This window comes from Agelaius tricolor, unplaced genomic scaffold (genome assembly GCF_023055355.1).
Source record: "Agelaius tricolor isolate 1412-34295 unplaced genomic scaffold, bAgeTri1.0.p SCAF_5, whole genome shotgun sequence".
NCBI lineage: Eukaryota > Metazoa > Chordata > Aves > Passeriformes > Icteridae > Agelaius > Agelaius tricolor.
Genome location: NW_027269265.1, coordinates 52,121,526 through 52,147,979, shown reverse-complemented (window position 1 = coordinate 52,147,979; position 26,454 = coordinate 52,121,526). Strand labels below are relative to the sequence as shown.

The 26,454-nt window shown below is 37.4% G+C and overlaps 1 protein-coding gene across 6 annotated transcripts in view; it reads left to right on the top strand.

Annotated features, from left to right (window-relative positions):
• The window catches only part of SBF2 (SET binding factor 2), a 232,184-nt gene extending 210,991 nt beyond the window's left edge, over positions 1-21,193 (top strand). For all 6 annotated transcript variants that reach the window (XM_071427963.1, XM_071427961.1, XM_071427965.1 and 3 more), the window contains 10 exons: positions 802-903; positions 2,063-2,248; positions 8,726-8,852; positions 9,731-9,858; positions 10,365-10,598; positions 14,790-14,894; positions 15,969-16,162; positions 16,661-16,748; positions 18,188-18,319; positions 18,596-21,193. In XM_071427963.1, coding sequence (XP_071284064.1) covers positions 802-903; positions 2,063-2,248; positions 8,726-8,852; positions 9,731-9,858; positions 10,365-10,598; positions 14,790-14,894; positions 15,969-16,162; positions 16,661-16,748; positions 18,188-18,319; positions 18,596-18,694 — 1,395 coding nt within the window. In that variant the 3' untranslated portion in view covers positions 18,695-21,193. The remainder of the gene's footprint in view (positions 1-801; positions 904-2,062; positions 2,249-8,725; positions 8,853-9,730; positions 9,859-10,364; positions 10,599-14,789; positions 14,895-15,968; positions 16,163-16,660; positions 16,749-18,187; positions 18,320-18,595) is intronic.
• Positions 21,194-26,454: the final 5,261 nt, after the last annotated feature.

Here is a 26,454-nt window from a genome sequence, read left to right as displayed (position 1 = left end):
CAGACTTTCATCTTTCCCATTGCTTCTGTTGGTTGGATTATATTCAGTGCTGCACAAAGAACAATTTCACTCTGCTGTAAAAACTGAATTGTTTATGTATTACCTCTTATGTTGTTTACCAAGAGTGCTGTCATAGTATGCAAAAATGGTAAAATCATCATATAGATTTTTCTTTTTAGTAATAATGATGTGAAGTCTCATAGTAATATAAAATTACCCAGACTGACCTGAACTTCTTTAACCTGCTTATTTTAGCATCACTGTGTCATGAATATTAAAGTGTCCACTTTCATATATTTTAGCCTGTCTGCCCAACTATCTAAACTGTTTCTCTGTTGTTGTTATTATTGTTCAGTTCAATAATTTCCAACTTCCATGGTACTGGGTATTAGTTATATTGTAAATATCCTGCATGGGTTCTCCCATCAAAGTACTTAGTGACTTTATGGAATCTTAATATTTCACAGGAAATTACTTTAGTGTTAAGCCCAGGATGGAATTTCTCTCCAGTAAATCTGTCAACTGTGTTGTTCCCATTCTCCTTTTTATGACAGCTAGTTTATTACAGTACTCATTGGCTTTAATGCTTTAAGTTCCTATCTTCAAAACTTCCCTTAGTTTTATTGTATTTCAGATGGAAATCCTTAGGCTGTTGCATTTTATTGTTGCCTAATCAGCTGCATCAATGTATTTCTCTGTATGTGGATCCAGGAATGCATTTTTAAATATGAAAATATTCTATTTATTGATATTATCTGAAGATTTATCTAGAGTGTGTTACTCATTCATAATATTTTATAGCTTCACAGGATAATGCAACTGGGTGTGATCATCTCTGAGCTCCTGGAAAATGGTTCTTCTGTTATGGTTTGTTTGGAAGATGGCTGGGATATTACTGCTCAAGTAAGCTGCAATTCAAACCTCGAAATAGTTCAATATTAAGAAAAAACACCAGGCAATACTTTTTTACATAAGTGACACATAATTTGGTATGACATGAATAAATTTGTGTTGTGGCAGCAGAGAAGAAACCAGGATGCATGAACCCTTGCATTCATTTGCAATTTATTTCATGACATGATTCCTTAAAATTAATTCATTCCAAAGGTCCTGATGGTCTTAACAGTTCTAAGGCTTGGATGTAAGATCTGCATTCCTGCACCTGACCATGTGTAAGAATGAATGCCAGAAGTTACCACAACTGTTCATTTATCATTTTAAACACTGTATATTTTAAACACAGGAGAAATTTATTGTCTTCCATTCAATTTCCATAAGTAATGTTAAGAGACCACACGGGGAGAAAACTGAATTTGTGCCAAAGTGCCTGTAACACCTGCTGCAAGGGCAGATCACCTCAAACTGTAAATTAGGTGAATCAAGATCTGCTGCCTGATTTAATCGATGCATTGTGTCCATGCTGCTGCTTCATCATTCAGAAGAGAAACACAGATATCCATAATTCTAGTAAATGAAACCTTCATGTGCACCCAGCATCATAGTACCAGGTAAACAAGCACACAAAAGAGTGTGACCATAATTATTGGAATCATTGCCAAGAAATGAAGAGTAGAGAGGAGAGATACATGCCTGGAAGTGCAAGAAGGCTGTGCTGCATTTTAAAATCTCCTGAGATGCTGTGTATAAAAACAGACTGCAGTTGGCTGGGGCAAAACCTTTAAAGTCAACCTCAGGACCAGTGCTTTTATGCTTATTTTGCTGAGGTAGTAGATACTATCTTTTAAATGTTTATTGTAAAAGGGGTTTTATTTCAAACATAATTTCAATGTAGCAAACATTGTAACCACCTCCCAAGTGTGTAGGTGCTTAGGTTTTACTTCTACAGATACCATAAAGTCTCAATGCAATTGAAGCTTTTTCATGTGGAATATTTGGTTTGTTTCATAAAAATGTGTGTGATAAAATACTTGTCATTGAATTTATAGGAAAGCCTTTGTCTTCTTGAACAATGAACAGATTACTGAATGCTTGCATTCATTTGCTAAAGGTTTCCCCTGACTTCTGTCAGTGGTAACCCAGAATATGCTGTCCTGTGATGCAGGTGGTGTCCCTGGTGCAGTTGCTCAGTGACCCCTTCTACAGGACCCTGGAAGGATTCCGAATGCTGGTGGAGAAGGAGTGGCTCTCCTTTGGCCATAAATTCAGCCAGCGCAGCAATCTCACCCTCAACTGCCAGGGGAGTGGATTTGCTCCTGTTTTCTTGCAGTTCTTAGACTGTGTGCATCAGGTGAGCCAATCTCTAACTTCCATTTACAAGGTTTCATGAAGAAATGTGTCTATTCCAGTATTTCAGGTGTTACGGGTACAGGTTTGGGAGAAGGTTAGTAACATCATTCCCTAGGTGTTAATAAAGTGGATGGATTTCACCCCAAGAAGAGCTGGAATGGTAGTCCAGAGGGCAGGTAACACTGGAGTTACTCTCTTTTGGCATGCACAGAGGAGACTGACCCAAAGCAGACTCAGAGGGATGGTCGGTGGTACTTCTCCATTAAGGTTATTTATGTAGAGGTTTCAGTTAAAAGGTTTTTAAGCTATGAGTGGCTTTTAGAGCCCTTTATTCCTGGTTTCTAGGACCTGGACTAGACAGTTTTTAATTCCTTGTGCCTGATGATGAGCCTTGAAGAGGCCTTGTACTGCACCAGTTCTGGGAACAATGACAGCTATAAACCAGGGATTCTGAGGTGTTCTGATTTTTATGTCTAGTACATGTTCAGAAGAAGATGGACACCAACAGTTGTGTTGTGTAGGAAGAAATTAGGTTAAGAAGATTATATTCATTTTGGATTAATTCTGAAGTCTGTCCCTTTCTCCATCTCAAACCACTAAATGTAAATTGTTTGCAGAGATTCTGTGTATGCAAAAATAAGGGCTTCTTGCATAGTTCCTCTTGTACATGTGTCCTTCTTTTCCTACTTCTCTGATTTTTCTCACTGAAAAAGCTGAAAGTTTCCTTGACATTATTAACCTGTGTTAAAATGTATGGATGACTGTGTATCACAGAAAATTAACTGTTACGGCACCAGCCTTTTTACTGGGAACACACATTCATAGTGAATACTTGCATGAAAGAGCAGTCTGTGAGTTGGTCCTACTCTGCTACCCAAAGAAAACTCCACAGATTAAATAATTTGCTAAACCAATGGAAAGCAATCTTCAGATATATCTATGTGAGATTGATAATGAATGAGCTTAGAGGAAGAGGAGTGAAAAACATGTTATGGAAAATATCCCCAGCTTTGCTTGTGTCCCAGTGGTAAACACAAACAGCCATCATTATTGCTGTCTCAGAAGTTAATAAACCATATTCTTGGAATTAGCATTGATTGCTACAGCACTGCCCTTATGAAAACCTTAGAAATATTTGTCACATCTTCTGTTTCATCCATTTCCCAGTGGTTGTAGTCATAAGATTGTTTTTTATTTGAAATTGGGAGATTTCTCTAAAGAGAATCAGTAATGCATTTTTTTGTTCAAATAAGTTAAGTTGCCCGAATGTCACACTTTTTCTTACAATAGGCTTAGGGCTATTGCTCCATTTCTGCAGCAGGAAAAAACCCATATTCTTGGTTGCAATGGCTACAGCAGGACAAAATTGCCATGTGCTCTAATTCTGAAAGCCATCTGCCTGGTAGTTCACTCAATTCTGTAAATCAATAATTTGTCTTGGTCATGGTGCTGTGTTCTCTCTGCTCTCAGGTGTCTTCTCTAAGCTTAAATTGGCTGATTGGATAACACCATCCATTGGTAGAATGGAGGAAACCTACCTCTGATTTTAAGCAGTAGTGTAAATTTGGAGTTGGAATCCTTCCAGCATCTCCCCTTACCATGTTTTGATGCTGTTCTGGTGCATGTGCACTACATTTTTTGGGAAGAATTTGAAATTGCACCAATGATTTGTCACTTAGCTTAAAACCATTGGGGTCATCAATGTAAAGTGGAGTCATCCACCCAACTGGACTAAATCCAGTCCAGGTAAAGCCACAGCTGTGTGGAATGGCTGCAGGGACCTCAGCAGCAGCTACTTCAGTCTGTCTACTCTGGGCTCCTTCTGATTTCTTGCTAATGTAGACATAGCCTACATCCTGTTTCTGCCCCTGGAAACACTTTGCTTCAGTTTTACTGTAATAAATCTTAGAAAGTTGTCATTACAAGAAAGTTATCCTCACATGCCCATGCAGTATTTCCTTCTCAAGTGATTCAGAGATGACACAGGTTTTGGAAACAAATGGGTTATCCAGAAGAAAGTTAAAAATTAAATGCAAGGATTTGGGTTTATTGCCATGAAATAGAATGGACCATGTTCTCTTCATAGTTTTTCTTTAAGTTATGTTTAACAAAATCTGCAGTTCTAAGGACATGGAATAGTGGATTATAGTCATTCCACCTTTAAAAGTTGGAATGAAATGCAAAGTGGGACAAATCCCTGCTGTTGAGAACTGTCAGGTGCAGTTTTGCCTCAGGCTGCACACATGTGAATGTGTCAGGAAAATTCAGGAACTTCACCTTTGTAATTCACCTTAGGGAGCAGCTTCAGTGCCTGTCACTTGTTGGAATCCAAAATGCAAGGAACTCTCAGAACTTTGAGCCTGGAAGCCAAAGCTTAGAATTAAACACAGGATTTGATCTGAGACCTTGGAAGGGGCTTCCAAACTTAGGTGCTAGAAGCAAGAATGTGGATTTATAGTGTAAAGCAGAGACACATTCAGCTGAGTAAAGGGAAGTTTAGAGTTTTAGAGTTTAAGAGATAGAAAGAATAAAAGTAGTTACAGAGGTAAAGAAGGAGTTTAGAATGCAGTATTGTAGATTTGTGTGTCATAACATGATTGGCTAAGAAAGCTTACACTGCAGCATGGGTCCATAAGACAGAATATTTAAGGATTGGGTCAAAAACATAAATATCCTTGTTGGCAGTGTTTTATTGGTCAATAACTCCTTAAAAGGTCTTGTAACTAAGGGTCCTGTGACCTTCTGAACGATGCTGTAATGATTTGAGCCAAATTCACTCTTCCTGCCTATGTAGAAGATAAAAAAAAATAAACTGCATCATCAAAAATGACTCAGAGGTCTCGTCTCTAATTCCTTCCAAAATTCCCCCCAAGTGAATTAGCACAGTCACTCAGCAGGTATCTGCCTCTGTTTTAGGAAATACACAGGTTATGAGCAGGTTCATTTTCTGGAGAGAAGAGCATTTTGTGTTTGTGGGTTTGAGCTGTGTGCCCTGGGTGCAGCTGTGCCGGCAGGACCGGTGCCTCCTGCTGCCCATCAGGAGCTGTTCACTGCTGCTCTCGTGGAGAGCTCAGGGCTTCCTGGCAGCTCCCAGCCAAAATGCTGGGGAAAATTTGGTGGGAAAGACCATTAGAAGCACTTCAGCTTGTCCATCTGAAGGAGACAGTAACTTCTTCTGAGGAAAGATAAGGCTGTGAAAGGTTATAATTATTTTGCCCAGTGTTATCTTCATCCAAGACAGGGCACGGGAAGCACAATCAGTCTAATATTGATAATATAGACTTGACTGTAAGCTGAATGACCTACAGTCCCATGGAGAAGGAAATTCTGAGTAACTTTTCTAGAACTAGAGTTAGATTATCCTTCTAATGATAACTCTTCTAACTCATAGTATTGAGTTACCAAATTCTAACAGTGTGGCTGTAATTTCTAGGAAAATTGATTTTGAAGTCAAATTATTGGTTGAAATTTCATATGAATTTATCATAAAAAATAAGTTTTCTCAACATCTGTAATTGAAAGTTTTTGTTAATTTTCATTGGTTTCTGTGCAAATTGTTACACAACTACAGAATCCAATTGCAACTTAACCCTGAAGTGTAATATATTATGTATGATCAGTTTTCAAAAAATTACCCATTAACTGGAAGCAAACATTTGGTCCTTTCCAAGTACTTTTAACCTTTAGAATCCATATTCTAGGTGCAGTAAGAAAATTACCAAGAGCCAGTACATGCATTAAATATCAGGGGTTAAACTAAAGATCCAGAGAAAACAAATGAAGCAGTGATTCCTAAATTAGAACTGCATCATCTTATAAAAAGTCATTGTTTATGCCAATTTCTCCAGGTGTCAGCTGAATTATTAATGCAAAATCAGTCTTTCACAATAGCAGCATCTGGCAGATGCTTTCCCTGCTTCTAGGGAGACAGAGTTTATGCAAGTGATGTCAGTGAGGAAGCTTCTCTTATTTTTCTTCTGAAGCTGTTTGGTAATTTATTAACTATAATTAAAATAGGATGATTTTCTAGAGTTGACATCTTTTAAGCCCAGTGAGGAGCTGTGTCCCAGCACCCTGTGTAAGAGGAGGTGAGTGCTGCTCCCATGGGAGGTGTGCTCAGGCATTCCAGGGTTTGCAGGAAAACCTCGTAGCCATCACCAGCACAGGACCTTTGGAGTGTTGTATTCCTCATTCAGGATAAGTAAAAATTGATTTAAAAAACCAAAAATGTATTAGGAAACTAAGGAAAGCTGATAGATCTGTAAGATTATTAAATACATTTAGGAGTTACTTCAGTGGGACCATGGTAATTTTAAAAACAACTCCAGAATGCTGAGTTTCTCTAATCATAACATTAGAAACATGTACAGCTTTAATCAGGTTTCAAATGTTCGTGTATTATGGAGATTAAGACAACAATAATTACTACATTGTTTACCTCTATCAGAGAAATGGTTTATAGCTGTTTTCTCTTTAAAAGTAAATTATAATTATAATAACTTACTGTTATTACAATATTTCTGCATCCAGAAATCTCAGAAGTGGAATCACCCACAACATTAAGAGCCATGACAGAATTTTATCAGCAGCTTGTTCTTGTAACTCTTACATGTATTAAAATAATTGTTGGACCATAAGTAGAAGTTAAGACCCTGTATATATTTCATGTCAAATAGCAGAATGTTGCCTCTCCTTCTTACAGTATATTAAAAAAACCTTCTCCTAACACAAGGAGAAAATATGTTCTAAAGAAGATATGGAAAAAAACCCTCTTTTTTTATAAATAGAGCTAAATACTTAATTTGTCTATAAAATTGAAGTCCTGAATGTATCATAGAAAAAAAATTGCTTATTCTTACATCTTTTATTCTTACAAATCAGTGCAGGAATGTAGTATTTGTATCAGGGGAAAAATGGGGATTAAATAAGAGTGGGTATATTGAACTGACATGTCTTAAAGTATCTGAGCATTTAAAATGCCCAGCCCCAAGATAATATTGAGATACAAAACAGCAAATTCTCTGACTTAAACGCTGTGTGGGTGTTTGTAGGTCATTTCTAGGGATTTTCCTGTCAGTGTTGTATGTTCAGTAGAAAACTTCTCCTTGCTAAACACTTATTTCCCCCTTTATTTAGCTGGTCTGTGTGGAAATATAAATGTAAGGAGCTTCAAGTAATCTTAGTAACAATTCCCATCATTACTGAAAAAACCCCATGGAGTAACTGAGAGGTTGAGAGAAAACTGATAAGAGATTAGAGAGAAAATATGGAACAGAGAAATGTGTGGTGGGAATGCAGAAGACAAGGCAGGGGTAGAATGCAGAACTAAAGGTATATTACAGGTTTGATGGGGAGCTAGACAAAGAACAGTGGACTTACTTCAAATGTGAAATTCAGTCAGCAGTTTCTTTTTCAATTGCAAGCTGTACTTATTTCCACTGCAATTAGGAATTTTCAGGTAATTGCTGTGTTTATTCTGAAAATAAAGAACCTGAGTCATAACCTTATTTGAAGAGTAAATTTTAAATTAACACATGAAATTTCTCCAAGCACTCTCTCATCAAGATTTTTAGAATCTTTCATTTTCTATGGATATCAAGTATAAATATCAGTAACTAATGCTAAATTTTTTGCCATGAATATTAAACTTTGTGCTTAAAATCTTATATGAGGCTCTTTATGATTATGTTAAAGAGAAGCTGCTGTGAAGAACCAGCAATTTCACAGTGCTGTACTCTGATAATCTTGTATAGTTTTCTTAAATAAAGTCTCCTGACTCACGTTGGAGACATTCACTGAATCAGACAGACCCACAGCCTAATGAGGGTAACAATTTAAGGAATGACATGGTTTTTACTGTTTCAAAAGAATAATGGCAAGACACCTCCTCACTGTGGGGTTTTTTTCATACTCTAATATTTTTGGTCATATTTTGAAAAGGAAGAAATATGTGTAGACTAGTAAGTACCTGAGAAATTGGCTGTTTAGGAGTGGTAGGTGGAATCTCATTTGCAGCATTGTCTCTGTACTCGTCTGCTTCGTGGGGTTCTCAGCAATAGACAGAAATCCAGAGTGAAACCTTTCAGTTAAAGGTTCAATTCCAGCCACATCCAGGAGTAGCATCTTTACCTGTGAAGTTGTGTGGTGACTCAAGAATTATCATAGAAGGTTTATATCCAGGTGGATTTCCTGGAAGAATCATGGGGATTGTACAGAGTATGATACTGCTTGTTACACAGTTCACTCTATCTGCTCTGAAATGTTCTTGCAGCATAGACAATACATGAATTTATTTAGCCAAAAAATATTCTAGGACAAAATGTTAGAAGGATTTTTGTGACACTTGCAATTTGTTTTCAGCATTCATGGGGGAATTGTTTTGCTGTCATTTCACTTTATTATTTCTTACATATCTATTTGTATTATCCTCAATATCCACTTTTTTCCTTTTTTTTTTTTTCTTAATTTTATTTTTTAGATTCATAACCAATACCCGACAGAGTTTGAGTTCAATCAATATTATCTGAAGTTTCTGGCTTTTCATCACATATCAAATCGATTTAAAACATTTCTTCTGGATTCAGATTATGAGAGACTAGAACATGGTATGTGTGATCTTTGTGTCTTGCATACTGCTTGTGTAGTTGTTGATATTTTTCTCCTCAGTATTTGGTCTACAAAATCTTTGCCTGGGTTAAGATGGTCCAGTAGCTGAGTGGTGACCCCAAAAGGAATTTCCATGTCATGAAATTACATTTCAGGTGTAGAAAGGAAAATGGAGGTGAAGAACATGTAGCATTTCCTGCATCAGTGATGCCTGAGCTGTGCCTCTGATGGCCCTAGGAGAAAGTAGAAGCAGTTAGTGCCATGCCTAATTGGCATAAATTGCTACATTTTTAGCAATTTTTCCAGGTAGTTCCATTTTCCCTACTAAATACCTTCTTTTAACAGAAACAAAGTCTCTGTGAGTCCATCAGAGAGTGCACAAAGTTTCAAGAAGGAAAAGCCTTTCCATCCATCGACTTCCTCCCACTTCTTCCTCCCGCATTATCTTCAGTGTTTCTCCTTTTGTATTTTCTGTTTTACTCCATCTGTCATGTGCAACCTGACTGGTTCCAAGGCCTTAGCTGCCCTCAGAGCCATTTTACTGAGGCTACCTCACCCAGCTGAGGCTGTTCTTGGGGCTTGTCCACTCAAACATGCTCCAAATTTCTCTGCTTTGAGGGCTGCTTCTCATGCCATATGATCAATTGTAATGCTTAAAAAGTGTTGCAGCTGTGGGGCAGATTAGACTTGAGCAACCATTTAATTCCAAAAAAATGTTAATATCTATTATTTATCTTCTTTCTTTATTTCCTTTTGCAGTGGCATTTGATAGTAAAGTTTGCTATACCTTCAATGTGTGAAATTCCATTGGGCTGTGCTTTAGCATTTGTTGAGCATTATCCCAAAGCCATCTTTTTGCTGCTCTTCTTTTCCCCAGGGACATTGTTTGAAGATAAAGGAGATAAACATGCCAAGAAAGGAATTTGCATTTGGGAATGTATTGAAAAGATGCACAAAAGGAGCCCTATTTTCTTCAATTACCTCTATGCCCCTGCTGAAATTGAGGTATGATTTTTCTTAAAATACAGGTGGTTTCTTATTATGAGTGATTTCTTGACTACTTTTTGGTATCTTAATTGTTCTGAACTGAGTTAAGTATTTGGTGGACAAAAATGACCCTCCCTGATTGACTGGAGCAGTATCTGAAAGGCATGGAAATGTAATTTAAAGGGCCAAGTTCTGGAACAGGTATTCATGCATCCTGGTAAACTAAATGAGGTTCCCTGTTTGATTTCATTAAATTTTATTAATTATTATTAAAATTGTCTTTAAAGGGGAACTGAGTTGAGAGTCATAATGGGATACATTTCACATTATCTACATCTCTGTCTTATATGACAATGTCTGTCCCCTAGACTGGGCTGTGTCTTGAATAATTCTAGAAAATTCACAGTGCACTCACCATTGTAGAATTCAATTTAGAATAATCTGGAAAATACAAGTATTGTGTTGTAAATCTGAAATTCAAAGGCTTCCTTCATGTCATTTTACTAACACTTTGTTTCAAATAGGCACTGAAGCCAAATGTAAATATGTCCAGCCTCAAAAAGTGGGATTATTATGTAGAAGAGATTCTGGCTACAGGTCCTTCCTATGATTGGACCATGGTACCTGCAAAATGCAGTGTTTCAGAAGAAAATGACCAAGCAGATGGTTCAGTCTCTCAGACTAAGAGGAAAATAGTGTGGCCATGTTATGATGATGTAAAAAAAATACAGCCTGATGCCATCACCAGCCTTTTAAATGTGAGTACTTGTGTTGCACAGAACAGTGAGTTCTCTTATGCTCCTGAAATTCATATTTGCTTTTTACTGAAATTATTGCCTTGCAGATGTACTGTTCTTAAAGGATCATGATAGATGTCAAAACAGGTTTTAATAAGACTGATCTGGAGATGTGGTGGAGGTTCTGGGAATCAGTCAGATTTCCTGCAAAGCTGGTGTTGTTCTGGATGCACGCTTCCCTGGGAGCAGGCTTTAATTGTACTCAACAACTACTCATGGATTCATTTCTTCACTGTCTGTTTTAAAGAATAAATAAAATTTTAGGTTGTGTTTTGTAGGAAATGCAGGAGCAGCTATTTTCATTTGGGCAAATGGTGAATCTTGCTTTCTTCACTTCTTTCTCCTCGTTTTGAAGTAGGTGTGTGGTAAAATAACAACCCAGATTCTTGGACAGATCAGAAAATAGAATCTGACACTTGTTGATTGTAACAATTGAGAAGCAGATACACAAACATAAACTGAACATCTTGGCCCACATTTCACAAAAAAGCTTGCCATGATTGCTTTTAGTTTATTCATGTTTACTAAAAGCAAACTGATAAATTTAGATATCTTCAAAATATTTTGGTACTTGAAATAGATGCTTGATTTTGGCTTTTTCTTGTTTGGGCTCACTTAGGCTGCTTAGTTTCTGTCCTCATTAGAAGATGAAAAATGATCCCATTATCATCATTGTTAGTAGTGATTTAGAGCGATTTAACATCTGTTATTTAGAGTGATTTAACATCTGTCTTCTCCTAAAGATGAAGGTGTTTGTTGATTACAATTAATTAACAGCCTAACATTTGGTTATCATCATAATTGATGGTGCAGGAAAATGACAAGGGCACTCTTCAATTCCATTGCTTTCAGCCACTTGCATGTCCAGATACACATCCCTGTGTGCAGTGTTTTATTTTGAACACTCTTTGCAAACTTTACCTTAAATTAAAGCTGGGATTATGGAGCCCACTACTGCAATGCTTGGAAAATCAGGATATGCTCTAGGCCCCTAGTTCTCCTGATTCAAAGGTGATTTTTAGCAAGCCTTAAAGCAGGAAGCTTCTGAATGGATGTGAGTCCTTGAAGATTTTGATAGGGAGTTAGCTTTATTCTGGCTTATTCTGGCACATTCCTCAAATTCCTTTTGGTCTGCTCCTTCCAATCCTGATTGATCAAACGCAGGACAATGCTCGGTAAAAAAAATAATAAATCAAGAGAATCTCATGTAAAACCCCCCCCTGTAAGAGAGTCAAAACTTCCCAGAGGCAAAGGGAGAGCAGTCTCTCAGCAGGGAACATTTTGGGGATTGTTCAGCAAAGCACAGAGAGGTTTGTATCAGGTAACCAGAGGCCAGGGGCACATCAGGAACACAGCAATGTTCTCCTGCATTTCTTCCCAGGGTAGGTGCCAGACTATCCATGTCCACAACTGTGAGAAACTGCCATGTAACAGGGAAATCAGCCATGTTACAGGCTGAAGAAATGTGGGTCAGCTTTTATGGAGTTTAAATGTTATTTGTGAATTAGATTATAGTAATAAAAGATAGCAATGGAAAGAACAGTTGGAAAACTTTGGAGAGGTTGTATGAAGGTTACAAAAATATTCTTCTAAGTTTAAAAAGCAAAGTGAACACAAGTGTTCTTTTAAAACAAGTTGTTAATTTAGGGCTATTGCTGATATAGGAGAAAGACCTCCTTTAATCATAAATCCACTGAGAATGTGTTGGTATCCAAAAAATGTTTCAATTGAGACCATATTTAGCATCATAAATTACTGGGGAAGATTGAGTCTTGCTTAGTTTATAATGATAAGCCCAAATTTGTTTGTTCTAAAGATATTTTTCAACTGAAAACTAGATAGTGCACTTCAGGATGTAAAGCTGAAACAGAGAAGTTATTGAGTGCCTTAATTCAGAATTTTCAGAGTAGAATGTGATGCTCTTCTTTTAAGAGTGGATCATATCCTGGTATTTGTAAGAATTGTGAGAAATGAACCTGTGTGCATTCACAGACATATTGTGGGTGCAAAAGAGGAGATATCCAGAGTTCTGGAGCTGCTGCAGATGGAACTCCTGTCTCTACCATTCCAATTTTACAAAGCAGGTTATTTAGCAGATCTTCTGGAAGGCACAGTAATACTAATTGATGGTTATTAATTGCAGGAAATGAATCATCTCATAATTGAATTTGTCATAAACATTCTTTTATATATATTTCTTTCTTATATATATATTTCTGCTCCTGTAAGCCTGGACAACAGCAGATCAACCAGAGTGCTCAATTTAAAGATTTTTTTTCTTTCAAGGAAATGCATATACTCAGAATCCATTCCACACATGGAAAGGGAAAAAAAAAAAAATCTGCTGCTTTCCGTAAAATTTAAAACTGAAGAGGCAAGAGTAAATCTTAGTGATTTATTGCCATGTATGGTTTTTTACATGGGGTCTATTAAAGGAGAATTTAGTCCTGACTTTTCAAGTTATATACAGGAGATTGTTGAAAGTTTTTCGTGAAAGTTTTTCATTTTAAGTTCTGGAAGCACTACTCACTATGGAGCCAAAAAAGAAGGAATGTGACCCAGTTGCTAAGTAACAAGTTTCAGTTACTTCCAGATTCTGCAGAGAAGGACTTGTACTCAGAAGTCAAGACTAGGGCAGAAAGAGAATGATCAGATTAAACTGCCTAACTTAGGGCAATAAAGAGCTTATATCCTTTTGCAGCAATTTGGAAAGGATGTTACTTTAAAAAGCATCTGGTAAACTGATTCAGTTTTATGCCCCCAGAAGTGTTTTCCATTCAGCATTTCAAAGACAAACAAGTCATCTAGAGAAGGCTTTAGTCTGGCTTGTGTTCATCATTCCTTAATTTTTTATCTACCTGAAGATACTCCAAACAAAAGTATTCTGGTTTCATTTCTCAGCAGAAGGAGAGCATATGTGACTTTCAGCTACCTTCAGTATTTCAAGCTTCTTGTTTGATTCTTACTGTTAAGCCACATTTCTTATATTTAGTTTCTCTTTGGAGTTTTCTAATTTATCTTCAGCAAGGAAAAGTTTGTAGAAATATTTTGTTCCTGTTACGTTGTCAAATGTTGGCTTTTTATTTTCACCCGAGTTCAAAATTTAGTTCAGAAGTTAATTTCCTTATCAGAATGTTTTCTTACTTTAAAAGTATAATAATTTTCTGTCTTTCAATTAATAACAATTTCCTGAAAAAAAAATAAAATCCAAAGATCAATAGGAATTGGACAATATTATGAAATCTACTTTAATTATTAAGTATGGCAGAAGTAAGTAGAGACTTTCTCTACTTCAAAAATAAATGTCTTAGATGCTTAGTTAGCTTCTATATAGCATGAGAAACCTATGTCCTGTGGCAATTTTTTGTTCCATCATTAATTCTTAATTGAATTTGCAAAATTGAGGTTTTAATTTTATTTAATTAACAAGAAGATTCAGTGTAGCTGTTGAAAGTAAAAATGGAGAAAGGAAGCATGGCAAGGAATATGGACCACACTTCAAAGTCTTGACAAATGTATCAATGAGTGTCCACAAGTAAACATAAACTCATAAAATTGCCTCTTCTTACTTAACTTTGCACTGTCTTATTAACAGGAAATAACCCTAACTGGAGGTTATCAACATAGGTCATATTCCCAAGTTCCACAACAAGAACATGTTGTTACAGTTTGGCATCCAGATTGAATAAATCTTTCTGTTTCATTTCCTTCTTTTATTACAGCTTTGTATCACATTTTATAAACCAGGGTAAATGTTAATATTGGCAGTGTCCAATGTTGGTGTCGCAGCACAGAATTTGTTCTTTGTAAATATTTTCATAAAATACAGCCTGTCCTTATCAGTGTTGTGTTTTTGTTATGGCAGAATTTTCTGTTATGGGTGTTGAATTTTGTGTGTACTGGGGGGGAATTGGAAGCCTGGTGGCTCCTCCAACCTGGGACGTGCAGGACAAACAAAATGTGGCTGATGCTGTCCTGGGGTGCCTCTGAGTCCTGATGCTGATGGCTCTCAGTTCATAGCTCGTGTGACAGAGGGGTTTGAACTTCACTGGGTGAAAACACTAGCTAGAGAATTGTTGTTTAAAAATGCTTGCCAGGGAGTGATCAGTTAGAAATGTTTATTCCTAAGGAAACCCTTGTTACTCGTTTCAGGAAATCGAGAGGTTGGAAAGTAAATTAAATCAGAGCCCAGAGAGGTGGCAGCTTTTGTGGGAAAGGGTCAAAATGAATCTCAAGGATGACAGCAGACAAGACAATGTAAGTAGAAAAGAGCTTGTCCAATGGAATAATTCCATTCCTGCTATATAGGCTACCTGAGGCACTGACAAAATCACTGTATTTCTTGGAGTAAAATCCTGCTTTTGAAAAACTGAATATGTTGTTCTAACCCATGATATTGGCTTTTTATTTCTTCATTTTGAAAAATGTATTTTTACTTGTGCTGTTTATCTAGTTGATTTTCCAAAGTAGTTGAAGGCATACAGATAAAATGAGCATTTTACTAATGTAGAAATGTGTGATTTTATACATTTGAAAGATTCTTGAAGTACTAAAAAAGTACTTCAAGCTCAGTTTCTGAAAGTAGCCAAAAGGATTCTCAGAGATACATAAAGACATTTCCACGGCTAAAGGGATTTATAATTTTTAAGTAGAGATAAGAAGTATTCATGCTTGTGTTGCCAATTCCTCAGTGTGGTAACAAGAGGAGCTGACAGTATAGATACTTTTTAAGTCAAAGGCTACCTCTTTGCTCTCTGTGTGCTCTCTAGAGCACCTAAATGCTGCTTTTTGGGAGCTTGGCCTCTGAACTCTGCACACTGAGTTACCAGTTCAAGACTGTATCAGTTGTGTTGTCATTTAGATTAAGACCAAATACAGAATCCCTCTTGTTCCAGGCTATTGAGATTCTACTAAAATAACATGGATCTATAAAGTAGCTCTTGGAAGCCATAGGTTTTCCTTTCTCCCCTTCCTTCCTTTTGAAATCAGGGAAATTTATTGTAACAAAATGTCTGTTTGGTTTCCCAGTTTCTTCTGAGAAAGCAAGGCAAACACTGTTCAGGACTATGTCACTGGAATATGTGAAGCTTTTCTGAAATACTGATTTCTCATACCTTGTGAACCCTTCTGCCTAAAAAATGCAGGGAATTGCCATCCCTCTGCCTTCTTCTCTGAGGCTGCACTGAGTTGTATTAGGAAGATTTTTTGGCCTGACAGTAGTTCCCCCCTTACATGTTGTACCATGTATTTCTTATGAGTACAGCACTGAGACCATCTCACAATGCAAGACACATTGCATTACCTTTTCTCTTCTATTTCCCTCTTTTTCAGCTCCGGAGACATCCTTCTGGCTCCTCAGGGATGATGTCACCTAATCTGCATTCCTATCAGAAGAGGTCTTTGTTGGAAATACCTGACAGTGGGCTGGGTGAGGAGCAGAGTTCAAGCATCTCTCCCTCCAATGGAATAGACAGAAGAACAACCACACTGTACAATCATTTCACATCAAAGACTGATGAAAATAGGTAAACTGAATAATCAGACAGTAGTTAGCAATAGCAATCAGATAGTATATCTGAATATCATTGAATAATCAGACAGCAGTTAGTCATATTTTATTAGATTGGTTAAAATCTCTGCCTTAGGAAGCAATGAAACTTTCACGTGCAAGGAATGTTTTGTGGCTACCTTATTCCTTCTTTTTGGATTTGATTACTTTTAGTTATCTCAGTGGGTGTGCCTCTCTCTCCTACCAGCATCCTTCACCCCTCCCTTTCATTAGATGCACAAGCAAATTGTAGTTGTACATTTAATGCATCCAAGGTACTAAAAGGGTGTTTTATCTGTGTATCACAGTTACCAATAGCTAAACCATTGGTTTGAATCTTGCTGGTTTTCCTGCAGGAAAATATGTGTTTCACATGTATGTTGTAAGGGTTTAATATGTATCATTTTGGGACTTTTATTTCTCAGCAGTATCCATAAAATGGGGTCAATGCCACTGTGTTTTCTGTCCCTCTCAGATCTTTTGAAGGTACGCTGTACAAAAGAGGAGCTTTGCTAAAGGGTTGGAAACCTCGCTGGTTTGTGCTGGATGTGACAAAACACCAGGTAAAACTTTTTAGATAATAGACTTCTTTTATTATTATGTTGCTCCTTTTTTATTGCCTGAGTTTGTATAGATTGGTCTTACAAAGAATATTAGTAATGATGATTTTCAGATGTGATGTGTGCTACATCATTTGTGACCTATCAATGTTTGTCTTGTGTGTTTTGTAGCTCATACAGAATTCTGAGTGGACAGAGGAGTTTTAGTATTTTGCCTTTTATTTTATAGAAAGAAACATATAGGAGTATTTTATAAAAATATATGATTGTATTTTAAAAATATATAGGAGTATTTTAAATTAGTCAGAGTCATGAAGTTAGTAGCAAAATTATTCATAAGTGTCTACCTAATCATTGTACAAAAAGGAGCACCAAAAATAGACATCTGTTGGTCTAAACTTTTTATCCAATTTACAATATATGCCAGAATTCTGCAGTAGAAATTTATGGTCTTGTTACTTCAAATAATGTTGGGTCATCAGGCAGTAAAATATTTTGAGCCAAATATTCCACAAAGTGGGGGTTATAACTTCTCAGACTCATGTATGCTTTTGTTTAAAAACAAATTAATTTATTGTAGTCCATACACTTTAAAATATGTAATATAGATAAAGACAGGCATCTCTTGAAATGCTAACTGACTACTTTGAGATCAGTGTGGTAAATACCAACAAATATGCTGTTTATAATTATTCTCCCTAATATATCCTATATATCTTATATATAGGAGAAAAGGTTCATTTTGCAGGAGAAAAAAAAAAACTTCTACATTTTTTGTATAACCAAATAACCTTCTGAGTATGATAGATGTAGGAATGATACAGGTCAATCCTAGCTGGAATTCTGTTGTTTGACTTCTGCTGTGAAAGTTTCTGTTGCTATTTTGCATTGGCTTATGGGAATTTGTTGGGGTTTTGTTGTGGGGGCTTTTTTGGAACTTGTTTGCATGTTGGAACTCACTTTACAGAGTGATTAATATCCATATCAAAGTATCTTTGCAAGGACAAAAAAAAAGCACAGACTTTGTTCAACCTCTATGTGCAGTATAGGAAAATGTGAGCTTTCTGTGTGGTTTATAATTACCTAAAATTATACTTAAATTTCTGCTGATCACTTTAAATTCTTGAAATAGAGAGGATAATTGTTCTCTCAATGCCTCAGTGAAGTAAAGCTTTTGTGTTGGTTTTATGAATTGACCAGTGAAGAAATGGTTCTGCTTTCCTGCCTCCCGTGCCCTCTGCCCAGAGCAATCCATGACTATTTGCTTCTCTGCTCTGCAGCTCTGGGGACAAAATACTCTTCCCCCACCTCCTCAGCTCCTAGTAATCTTTGTGCTTCCCACCCTTAGCAGTCAGTGCCCCAGGCTGTATCCAGGAAAAGGGAATTCACCTGAAAGGTCCATCTAAAAGCACATCTGGGTTTTCTTTTCTCTCGTGTTCCAGCTGCGATACTACGACTCCGGTGAGGATACAAGCTGCAAGGGACACATAGACCTTGCAGAAGTGGAATCTGTGATTCCTGCTTCTCCAACCATTGGAGCTCCAAAACATGCCAGTGAAAAGGCCTTTTTTGATGTAAGTATATCTGGTCTTTACTTGATCTTTTTGTGAAACTTCCTTCCTGTGATGTGTTGAAGCTCCTGGTTCCAGTCCTGCTGGAAGGTGTGAGCTTGGAAAGAGCTGTTGTGCCATCTCAAGACCAAAAAAAAAATTATGTAGCTGGCATCACTCTCAACAGCAATAGTTCAAAAAAGGAGTTCCATTCAGACCCAACTGAGTGTTGCAGTTTGAAGTCTGCAGGTTTTCTTTTCCATGTGCTGACATCTTTGTGTCCTTGTTCTTCCCTTGCAGCTGAAGACAAATAAACGTGTGTATAACTTCTGTGCCCAAGATGCACAGAGTGCTCAGCAATGGATGGACAGGATCCAGAGCTGCATTTCAGATGCATAGAAAGGAGAAAAATGTTCCATGATAAAGTCCCATTTAAAGCACCTCATCCTGGAAGAAACTGAGTTCTGGAATGTTACTGACACACAACCAGCCTTCCTTACATTTCAGCCATTAAAGTTCATAATAAGTTCTTTTCTGTTTAATAATTATAACCACTGTAACTGCTATTTTTTTTTTTCTGCAGGGAGGACTTGAAAAAATAATAATCCATTTATCCTGATTTTCATCCTTCTTCAGTACAATTCCTAGCTAGAAAAGTGGGTTGTATTTGCACTAGCATCTGATCCCAGTTTTCTCATTTCAGAGCTACTCTGTTAGGAAATATGTCCAAAGGAAAGTGTAGAAATTTTCCCTTCAACCAGAAGTGTATTTCCACTTTATTTAGATTTTTAAGCAGATTGTTCTTATTTCCAAGCTAGTCATGAATAAGAGGGAACATGTCTACAATTCCTAAAAACAGATAAATAAATGAAGCTTGTGAGTCCAGTGACATACACACCAGGTTGCCAATGTTTATAGACAGTAGATATTTTTAAAGACCAAAAAAGTGAAATTGCCTGATGCCAGACTTTCAGGTGTCTTCTCAGTGTGCAGGTCATTCTCTATCTTGTGCTCTGCTGAGTGCTTCTGCAATGTTGTTATGGAATTTCAGAATCTAGGGATTACCTGAAGACCACAGATAGCACTTTTATTTTCGATTCTGTTTGCAATTCCCATGGGATAAACGAAAGAAAACTGGCTGACACTACCCTGGAGCAATGGAAAACAACAAACTAGGAATTCAGTAGATGAAGGATCTCTTGTGTGTGAGTTGTATGTGTTAATTTATATGCTGTTCTGCTCACTGTAAAATAAAAAATAACGAACATGATAATGCACTAAACAATGAAGCAAGCACTTGCACTGAAATCTTTACAATGCAGACATTTTGCAGGACAGAGGTAAGTTATTTGTAGCAGAACAAAACAAAACTAGCTAGTTAACAGCATTTACAGATATTAGATATGTACATAATGAAAAAAAAAAGTTTGAGGTGTCGTGATTTGATACTTTTTAAACATTTTTTTGCACATTAATTGGAAGACTGTTTATAGATTTTTACTTTTGATGAACTTGTGTTTGTTCTGCTTAAAATCCTGGTGAAACATTTTTAATAGCCCCAAATTAGTTGAAATTTTACAGTCTACAAACAATGAGGACTTTGAGTAGAATATGTAGGTAATTAAGCCATTGTTTTTACTTTGAAATGTTAATATGTTAAATAGCACACTAATATTACAAAAGGTCTGTAAATATGATTCACTATTTTCTCATTTTTCCAGACGTTCTGCTTGTAATTTAATGTCAGCCTAACCAAACTGACTATACTTACAAGATTTTTCAGTTATTAAACTTTGTGGGTTTTTTTATAACTAATGTATTTTGTCAGAAAGGAACATAGATTTCTCACCACACACAATAGGAAATGCAGCTGTTTTTAATGCAATTGCAATTTCAAAACAAAAATATGAAGGATTTTTCTAGCATTTTTCAATTGACAAATTTCCACCTGTGACAATGGTGTTTGCACATTTGTATTTTTCTTTGTATATGAAGTACTTTTATATGTACTTTGTAAAATACTGATCCTGTTCTTAGGTTATATGAGGATATACATACCACTGCTTATTTTGTAACTGGTCAATTTTAACGCTTGTATGTTATGTGATATATGTATGCTAACCATCTTGTAATAAATACACTCCTTAAGGAAAAGTAAAAACTTTCCTTTTACTGTAAGAGAGAAAAAAAAGCAAGACCCACCTGTTGAAATATTCCACCAGGGCACAAGACAAATCCTTATTTACTCTGTATTAAGAATAGTGGGTGTATTCAAAGCTACGTGGTCTTTTGTATACTTGTAAATATTCTGACCTAAAAGTTGCACTTGGGCATCCCTAACTCAAACACTTGTCAACAGTAGCACTAAAGAAATCAGAATTTAAAGCAAAATTATCATTCTAACAAGTCTCAATGTATAGCCTTTACCAAAAGGCTAAATACACATAATGTTCATACTGAAGTCATTGAATACTAATGTTAAATATATTTTTTAAAAAAAAAAGATTCTGTATGGTATCACCAACATGAGTCAACTGCATAATTTCACCCTGAGACGTATCACACTCATATCACCTTATGCAAAGATGATCTAGTTCCTAAAAAGGAAACTATAAAATAAACAATGGCAAGGTCTGACTGGAGACTGTGCATGTGAATGGAATTCCTGGGCGTGGTGTGGGACAGCAGAGTCCAAAGGGAAAGGGAACGTGTGACAGAGGTGGGGACCCGTGGCAGTTCTGGGTGCTGTGGTGCTTAGAGGACCTGGTTTGCATATTGAGCTTGGCATGGATGCTAATGTTGCCTTAAATGTTGATCTCAGTTTTTAGTGTCTGTATTGATGGAAAATGGACTTGAGCAAGTTAACTTAAAAATACCCAAATAAAAGCTGAACTGAGAGACGTGGTGTTTGTGGTGTCTGTGTAGGGAATGGTAGAAAAAGGCTCTTGCTGTGAGGACACAGAGTTTGCAGTGTCACCCTGGAGGTCTCTCCTCTGCAAAATGAAGATTCCAACAGAGACTTGGAGAAAATGTGGATAAGTCAGCATAGCTTAGGTTACAGGGTTTGCCACTGTGCTTGAGTTGTATCAGCAGCAGCAGCAGAGAATTAGGGACCAAGAATTTGTCTGGGAAAAATGCTGTGTACAAAGGGATTCAACTTCCTACTGGAACATTTTCTAGAAAAATCCACCCAGGAGTTGGGGAGGAGCGGACGTGCTCCCCCTGCTGTGTCACATCCCTATTCCACTCTGTGCATCAGAACATTCCTGCTGTAGAAAAGAGAATTACAACATCCCAGGGCTTACAGGAGGGGAGAGCAGTGTTTGTCCTTCTCTGTGTTCAGTAACAAAACACCCCTGGTGTAGGTGGAGGAACGAGTTTAGGCTTTGAAGAATTGTTACTGAGGTATTTTATCAGTGATTTCTCTTCCCTATCTAACAAGTGTTTTCTATAAAACCCCTTTCTTTTCATGGAGCCTTAGAATTACTACACTGAAAAATAAAATACTTAGCATGCCACACGTGTGGGTCACTGGTTATGTAATGGTACACAAACAGCTAACAGACCCAAGAACAAATGTTCAAAATTTTGTGTCACATCCCACACACATTATTTGTATCTGATATTTTGTGAATTTCAGACATAACAAAAATGCAGTGATCTTGTCCAAATACTGTCATTTTGCCTTTTCATCCTGTAATATTCTTGGAGAATATTGAAGTGGCTGCACCACATTTCTCATTTTTCATATTTGTGATCATCCAAATATTTTGTCTGTTCATGATTATCCTGTGGTTGCTTTGGAGAGTCAGAAAACTGGGATTAATCTACCCATTCCCCAGTTTTGCTGAAGTTCATGCTGAGTATCACTGTTGCACCTACTCTTTGGGGTTTGTCTGTATTTGATCAGTTTCTTCCCCACTTTTGGCTACTGTGCAAGCCAAGGGCAGTGGTAGCATCCCCATTCTCGTTTAGGGAATTTTCATCTTTGAGTTTTTCCACATCCAGTTTTTCATTAACTGACTGTCAGTAAGGATGCTGCAGGTTCAGTATTGTTTCCTCTCTTCACTTACCAGTCAATATCCAGTGGGAAATTACATTTTGTCCAGTTTCAGCTTGCATTGTATCGTTCAGGATTCCTCCTTCCTCTTCAAATTTTGCTTAGAAGTCAGAATTTGCCCACTTAGAATAGGAAATGTTGCTTAATTTTGGCATATTCTCAGTTTTTCCATTGCCTACTCTTTGGTGAAGATGTGTTTAAGTGTCTTTTGGGAGATTCACAGGTTCAGATTTCACAGATTCAGATTTTATCTGAAACAGGCAGTAGTAGGAGATGTTAATAGTTAAACTAAAAGCACCACAGTACTGTCCTGGAAGGAGATACAAAGGTGGCAGTTCCTTCAGGTATTAAATAGTGCTTCTTTCAGGTATTGAATAGTGCTCCTTCTTGCCCCTTTACTCACCTAGAAAAACCTGAGGCATAGTCTTAATTTATTTTATTTATGGATGTGTTGTTAATCAGTGTATATTCAGCAAATATCAATGAACACTTTGTTGTTTAATGAATTTCTCTCACTGTTCAACTCAAGAATTCTTGGAATTCAAGCCTGTCACCAAACAGGAACTCCAAAGCTTGGTAGTGTCCATCTGAATTCTATTATCTGTCCAAGAGTTATGCCAGGTGCAACATCCCTGTTCATGTCAAGACCTCCAGTAAGTTCAAATTGATAATATCATAAAATTGTGTGTAATTATCAGAGAAGCTCAACATAGTGAACAATAGTGCAGGTTGAACACTCTCAAATTTAATTAACTGCATGCCCAGGCTTTGTTTGTGTTGCATTGCTTTTGTGCCATCCCAGTAGTTAAAACTTCATTTTGCTTCTGCTGTGCTCACATTATCCCTCACATTAAATATTTTGATGCAGTAGGTGAAGCAAGTACTTGCACTAAGTTTTCAGTCAAAAATACTTTGACTATTTAGTATAAAGCACTCAAATCTTTGTAGGATTTCATGCAGTCAAATGATTTGGAATTGAAATTCTCATTCCCTACTTTAAACAAAATACTGTTGAAGAGTTGGTACTGGAATTGCCATTGATTTTTGATGAAGTTGGGCAGCCTGTTTCTCCAGGATGCTGGTAAGATTCTTTTTATAATCTTTTTTAATTTTCAAAGAGCTCTCATTTTCAGTGCTTCCTCAATTAGGATAAATCATGTATTTGCTTCAAAGCAAAATTAAGTTTAAAATTTTTTTAAAAATTAAAATAGTTTTCTTCATCTTTAAAACTGTTTTCTGACCAAAGAACAGTCAAAACTTAAGTCAAAATTAACTTGATTTCTTCTGCTTCAGGCCCCTGACTGAAAGGAAAGCTTGCAGAAAGTCTTAATCTGGTATGAGTACAAAAAGCTGGAAAATATCCCATCAAGTGCTAATGAACCAGAGGCAGGCATTAACTGGGGAGCTGCTTTTGGTGTGTGGGATGGTGTCAGTGACCAGTGAGTGTGTGATGTATGTTAGCAGGGGCAGGGCAGGCTCCTGACAGCCTCAGAAAGTGTCAGTCTGTTGCTACAGCAATCAGACCTCTGGTTTCAACCAGAAATCTACATTTTGCATGCCCTTCTTCACACATGGGCTTTGAGGCTTTGCTTCTTCAGTGACACAAATTTCTGGAGAGAAAAATAATTTTTCAGATAAGCTGGTTTTATCAGTTATTATTTCAGTCATTAAAACCACACAGCTGACCACACAGTGGCAGGTGTGACAAGTTTCTCAGCCTAGCAACAGAACCCAAACATGCAGATATTTCCTGTGATGCTGAATGTACTTTACTTCAAAGGCTGCTGCACACAGGTTTTTGTCATGCAAGCAGATTTTCTGTTTTTGCTACCAGAACTAAATGTTGCTGTCAATAAAGTCATAAATACCCCAGCAAGCTGCTATGGACTGCCACTAAATTCTTTTAGCTGTTGTCTGAAAGGCCTCAATTGAAAAATATTTCTCCCCTGGCCTAGGTCACTGCATGCCTGTAGCCTTTTGGTGTTCAGGTGTTTCCTGGAAAAAGGGTTCTGTGCAATTTCCCACTTTATCTTTTCTCAGACCTGGTCCCCATTTCACAGTGAAACATTATGCATATTTAATTCTTTTAAATTAAATTCATACAATACTTGAGATAAGGAGAGCTTTCTTTATTTCATGATAGCATCTCAAGAAAACTGATAACTTTATTTGAAAAATATGTATGGGCAACCCAGACAGACAGAGTTCCTCCAGTTTATATTGGGATTGCAGCCCAGCAATTTCTGTTCATTTTCATTATCAGTTTGAGTTACACGAGAGTGTGATGAGGCCTCCAGTGACACTCCAAATTATAAATTACTGGATCACTGCTCTCACTGGAGTATATTAGAAGCTGGGATTTTAGATAAAGCTCTTCCCACCTAGCCATGATGAGCTGAGATTATGAACACTCTGCATGTCAGGAGTGGAGAGGGGCACAGGAGAAGCAATCCCTGGCTGGCTGCTGTCTGCCAAGGGAAGGAGCTGATGCCAGGGTAGAGCAGAGAGGACACCAGCCATGGGAGCAGCTCAGTGCAGGTGCAGCTGGCAGACAGGGCCAGAGCAGGGCCAGGGAAAGGCACGGCCAGGACACAGTGGGGTGGGCACAGCTCTCAGTGCACGTGGGAAGAGCAGCCCTGGAAGGGGATCCCATTCAGCCACACCTTCTGCAGCACAGGAAGGTTTCCCATCTCCTGTGCTTCCCCCAGGGCAGATGCTTTATCTGTTCCCCAAAGCCCCTCTCCAAACTTGTCTCACTCTCTGTTTTGGTTTTGACCTTTACTTGCCTGACCAGGTCTAAATTTAGCTGAGAGATTTTTGAGAAGCAAAGGTGACCCCTGTTAGCTCATGGCCTAGGGGTGCCTTGAATACTTGCAGGTGCTCTGAATGCTGCAAGCCAAAAGGAAAAAGCTCTTTGTTTCTCTAAGTGCTCTGAACCAGTGGCTAGTTCAAGCTGTGCATGTATATTTTGGAATTTTGGGGAGCTGAGTGTGGTCTGCTGGGCTGCCATGAGGAATAACACTGGATCTGAGCCTGGACTTCAAACACCCTCAGCATTTGACAAGTGATTATCACTCTTTGGAATTGGATTTAACAGCACTGAGGAAAGAGGTCAATGTGAAGCCAGCACCAAGTGTGCTGAACTCTGCTCCTTGCAAATACCATGGCTCATGTTGCTATCAGTGTCTCTCCAGGAGAACATCACAGCTTTGTTTATCAAGAGCCCACTGGGCCAAATTATTATCAGCTGCTGGAGATGGGTACAAAGGATGCACTCTCAAGTCTCTTCTTGAATTTCCAAATTCTTTCCATGATGTAACATACTTATCTGCTGTGTGGGTATGCTCAAATGTGGGATAACTTATAATACAGGATTTTGTCATACAGTAAAATATGGGTGCCTTTGCCTTCTGTTTATTGCTTGAACCAAAACAATTTGATTATAAATTTTCTTGCCTTTCTCCAGTGTAGCTGAGCTGCCCAAAAATTGCTACGTCATTGCTGTATCCTATTACTAATTAATGCTAATGTTATTTTGAGATATTATGTAATTAATATTGTTATTTTCTGTAGGACAGCATTCCTAGCAGTTTGAAACACCAACACCACACCTAAAACAAAGTCTCCCTTGGTACATCCAGTGAATGTTTTTTCAACCAGAACCCATATAGCAAACATGCCTGTTCCATTTCATCTGCATAGGGAAAAAGAAAAATACGTGATATGGCAGTAAGGTGGGCTCAAATATCAGTATATTATATATATATAATATGCTAATAAATACTTGAGGAAAGAAATGCTACTTAGAACTCCTACCTTTGCTGCTCTTAAAGGAACTTGGTAGGTAACACAAGCACTGAGTTTTTGGACTGCTAATATGTGGTTAAAACAAATCTAAAGCTGCTCCTTTTAAAGATAAAACAGTGACACTGTGCACTTCAACAAGAAATAGTCATAGAGCCCTTGAAAAAGAGGACAGTTAATATACAGGATTTCTTGCCAAATCAGAAATTACTGTTATCAAACTCTGCAAAGCTAGAAGAGAATGGGAGAGGAGAGAGAAACCTGTGGTCATTTTTGAGAACAAACACCAATAGCA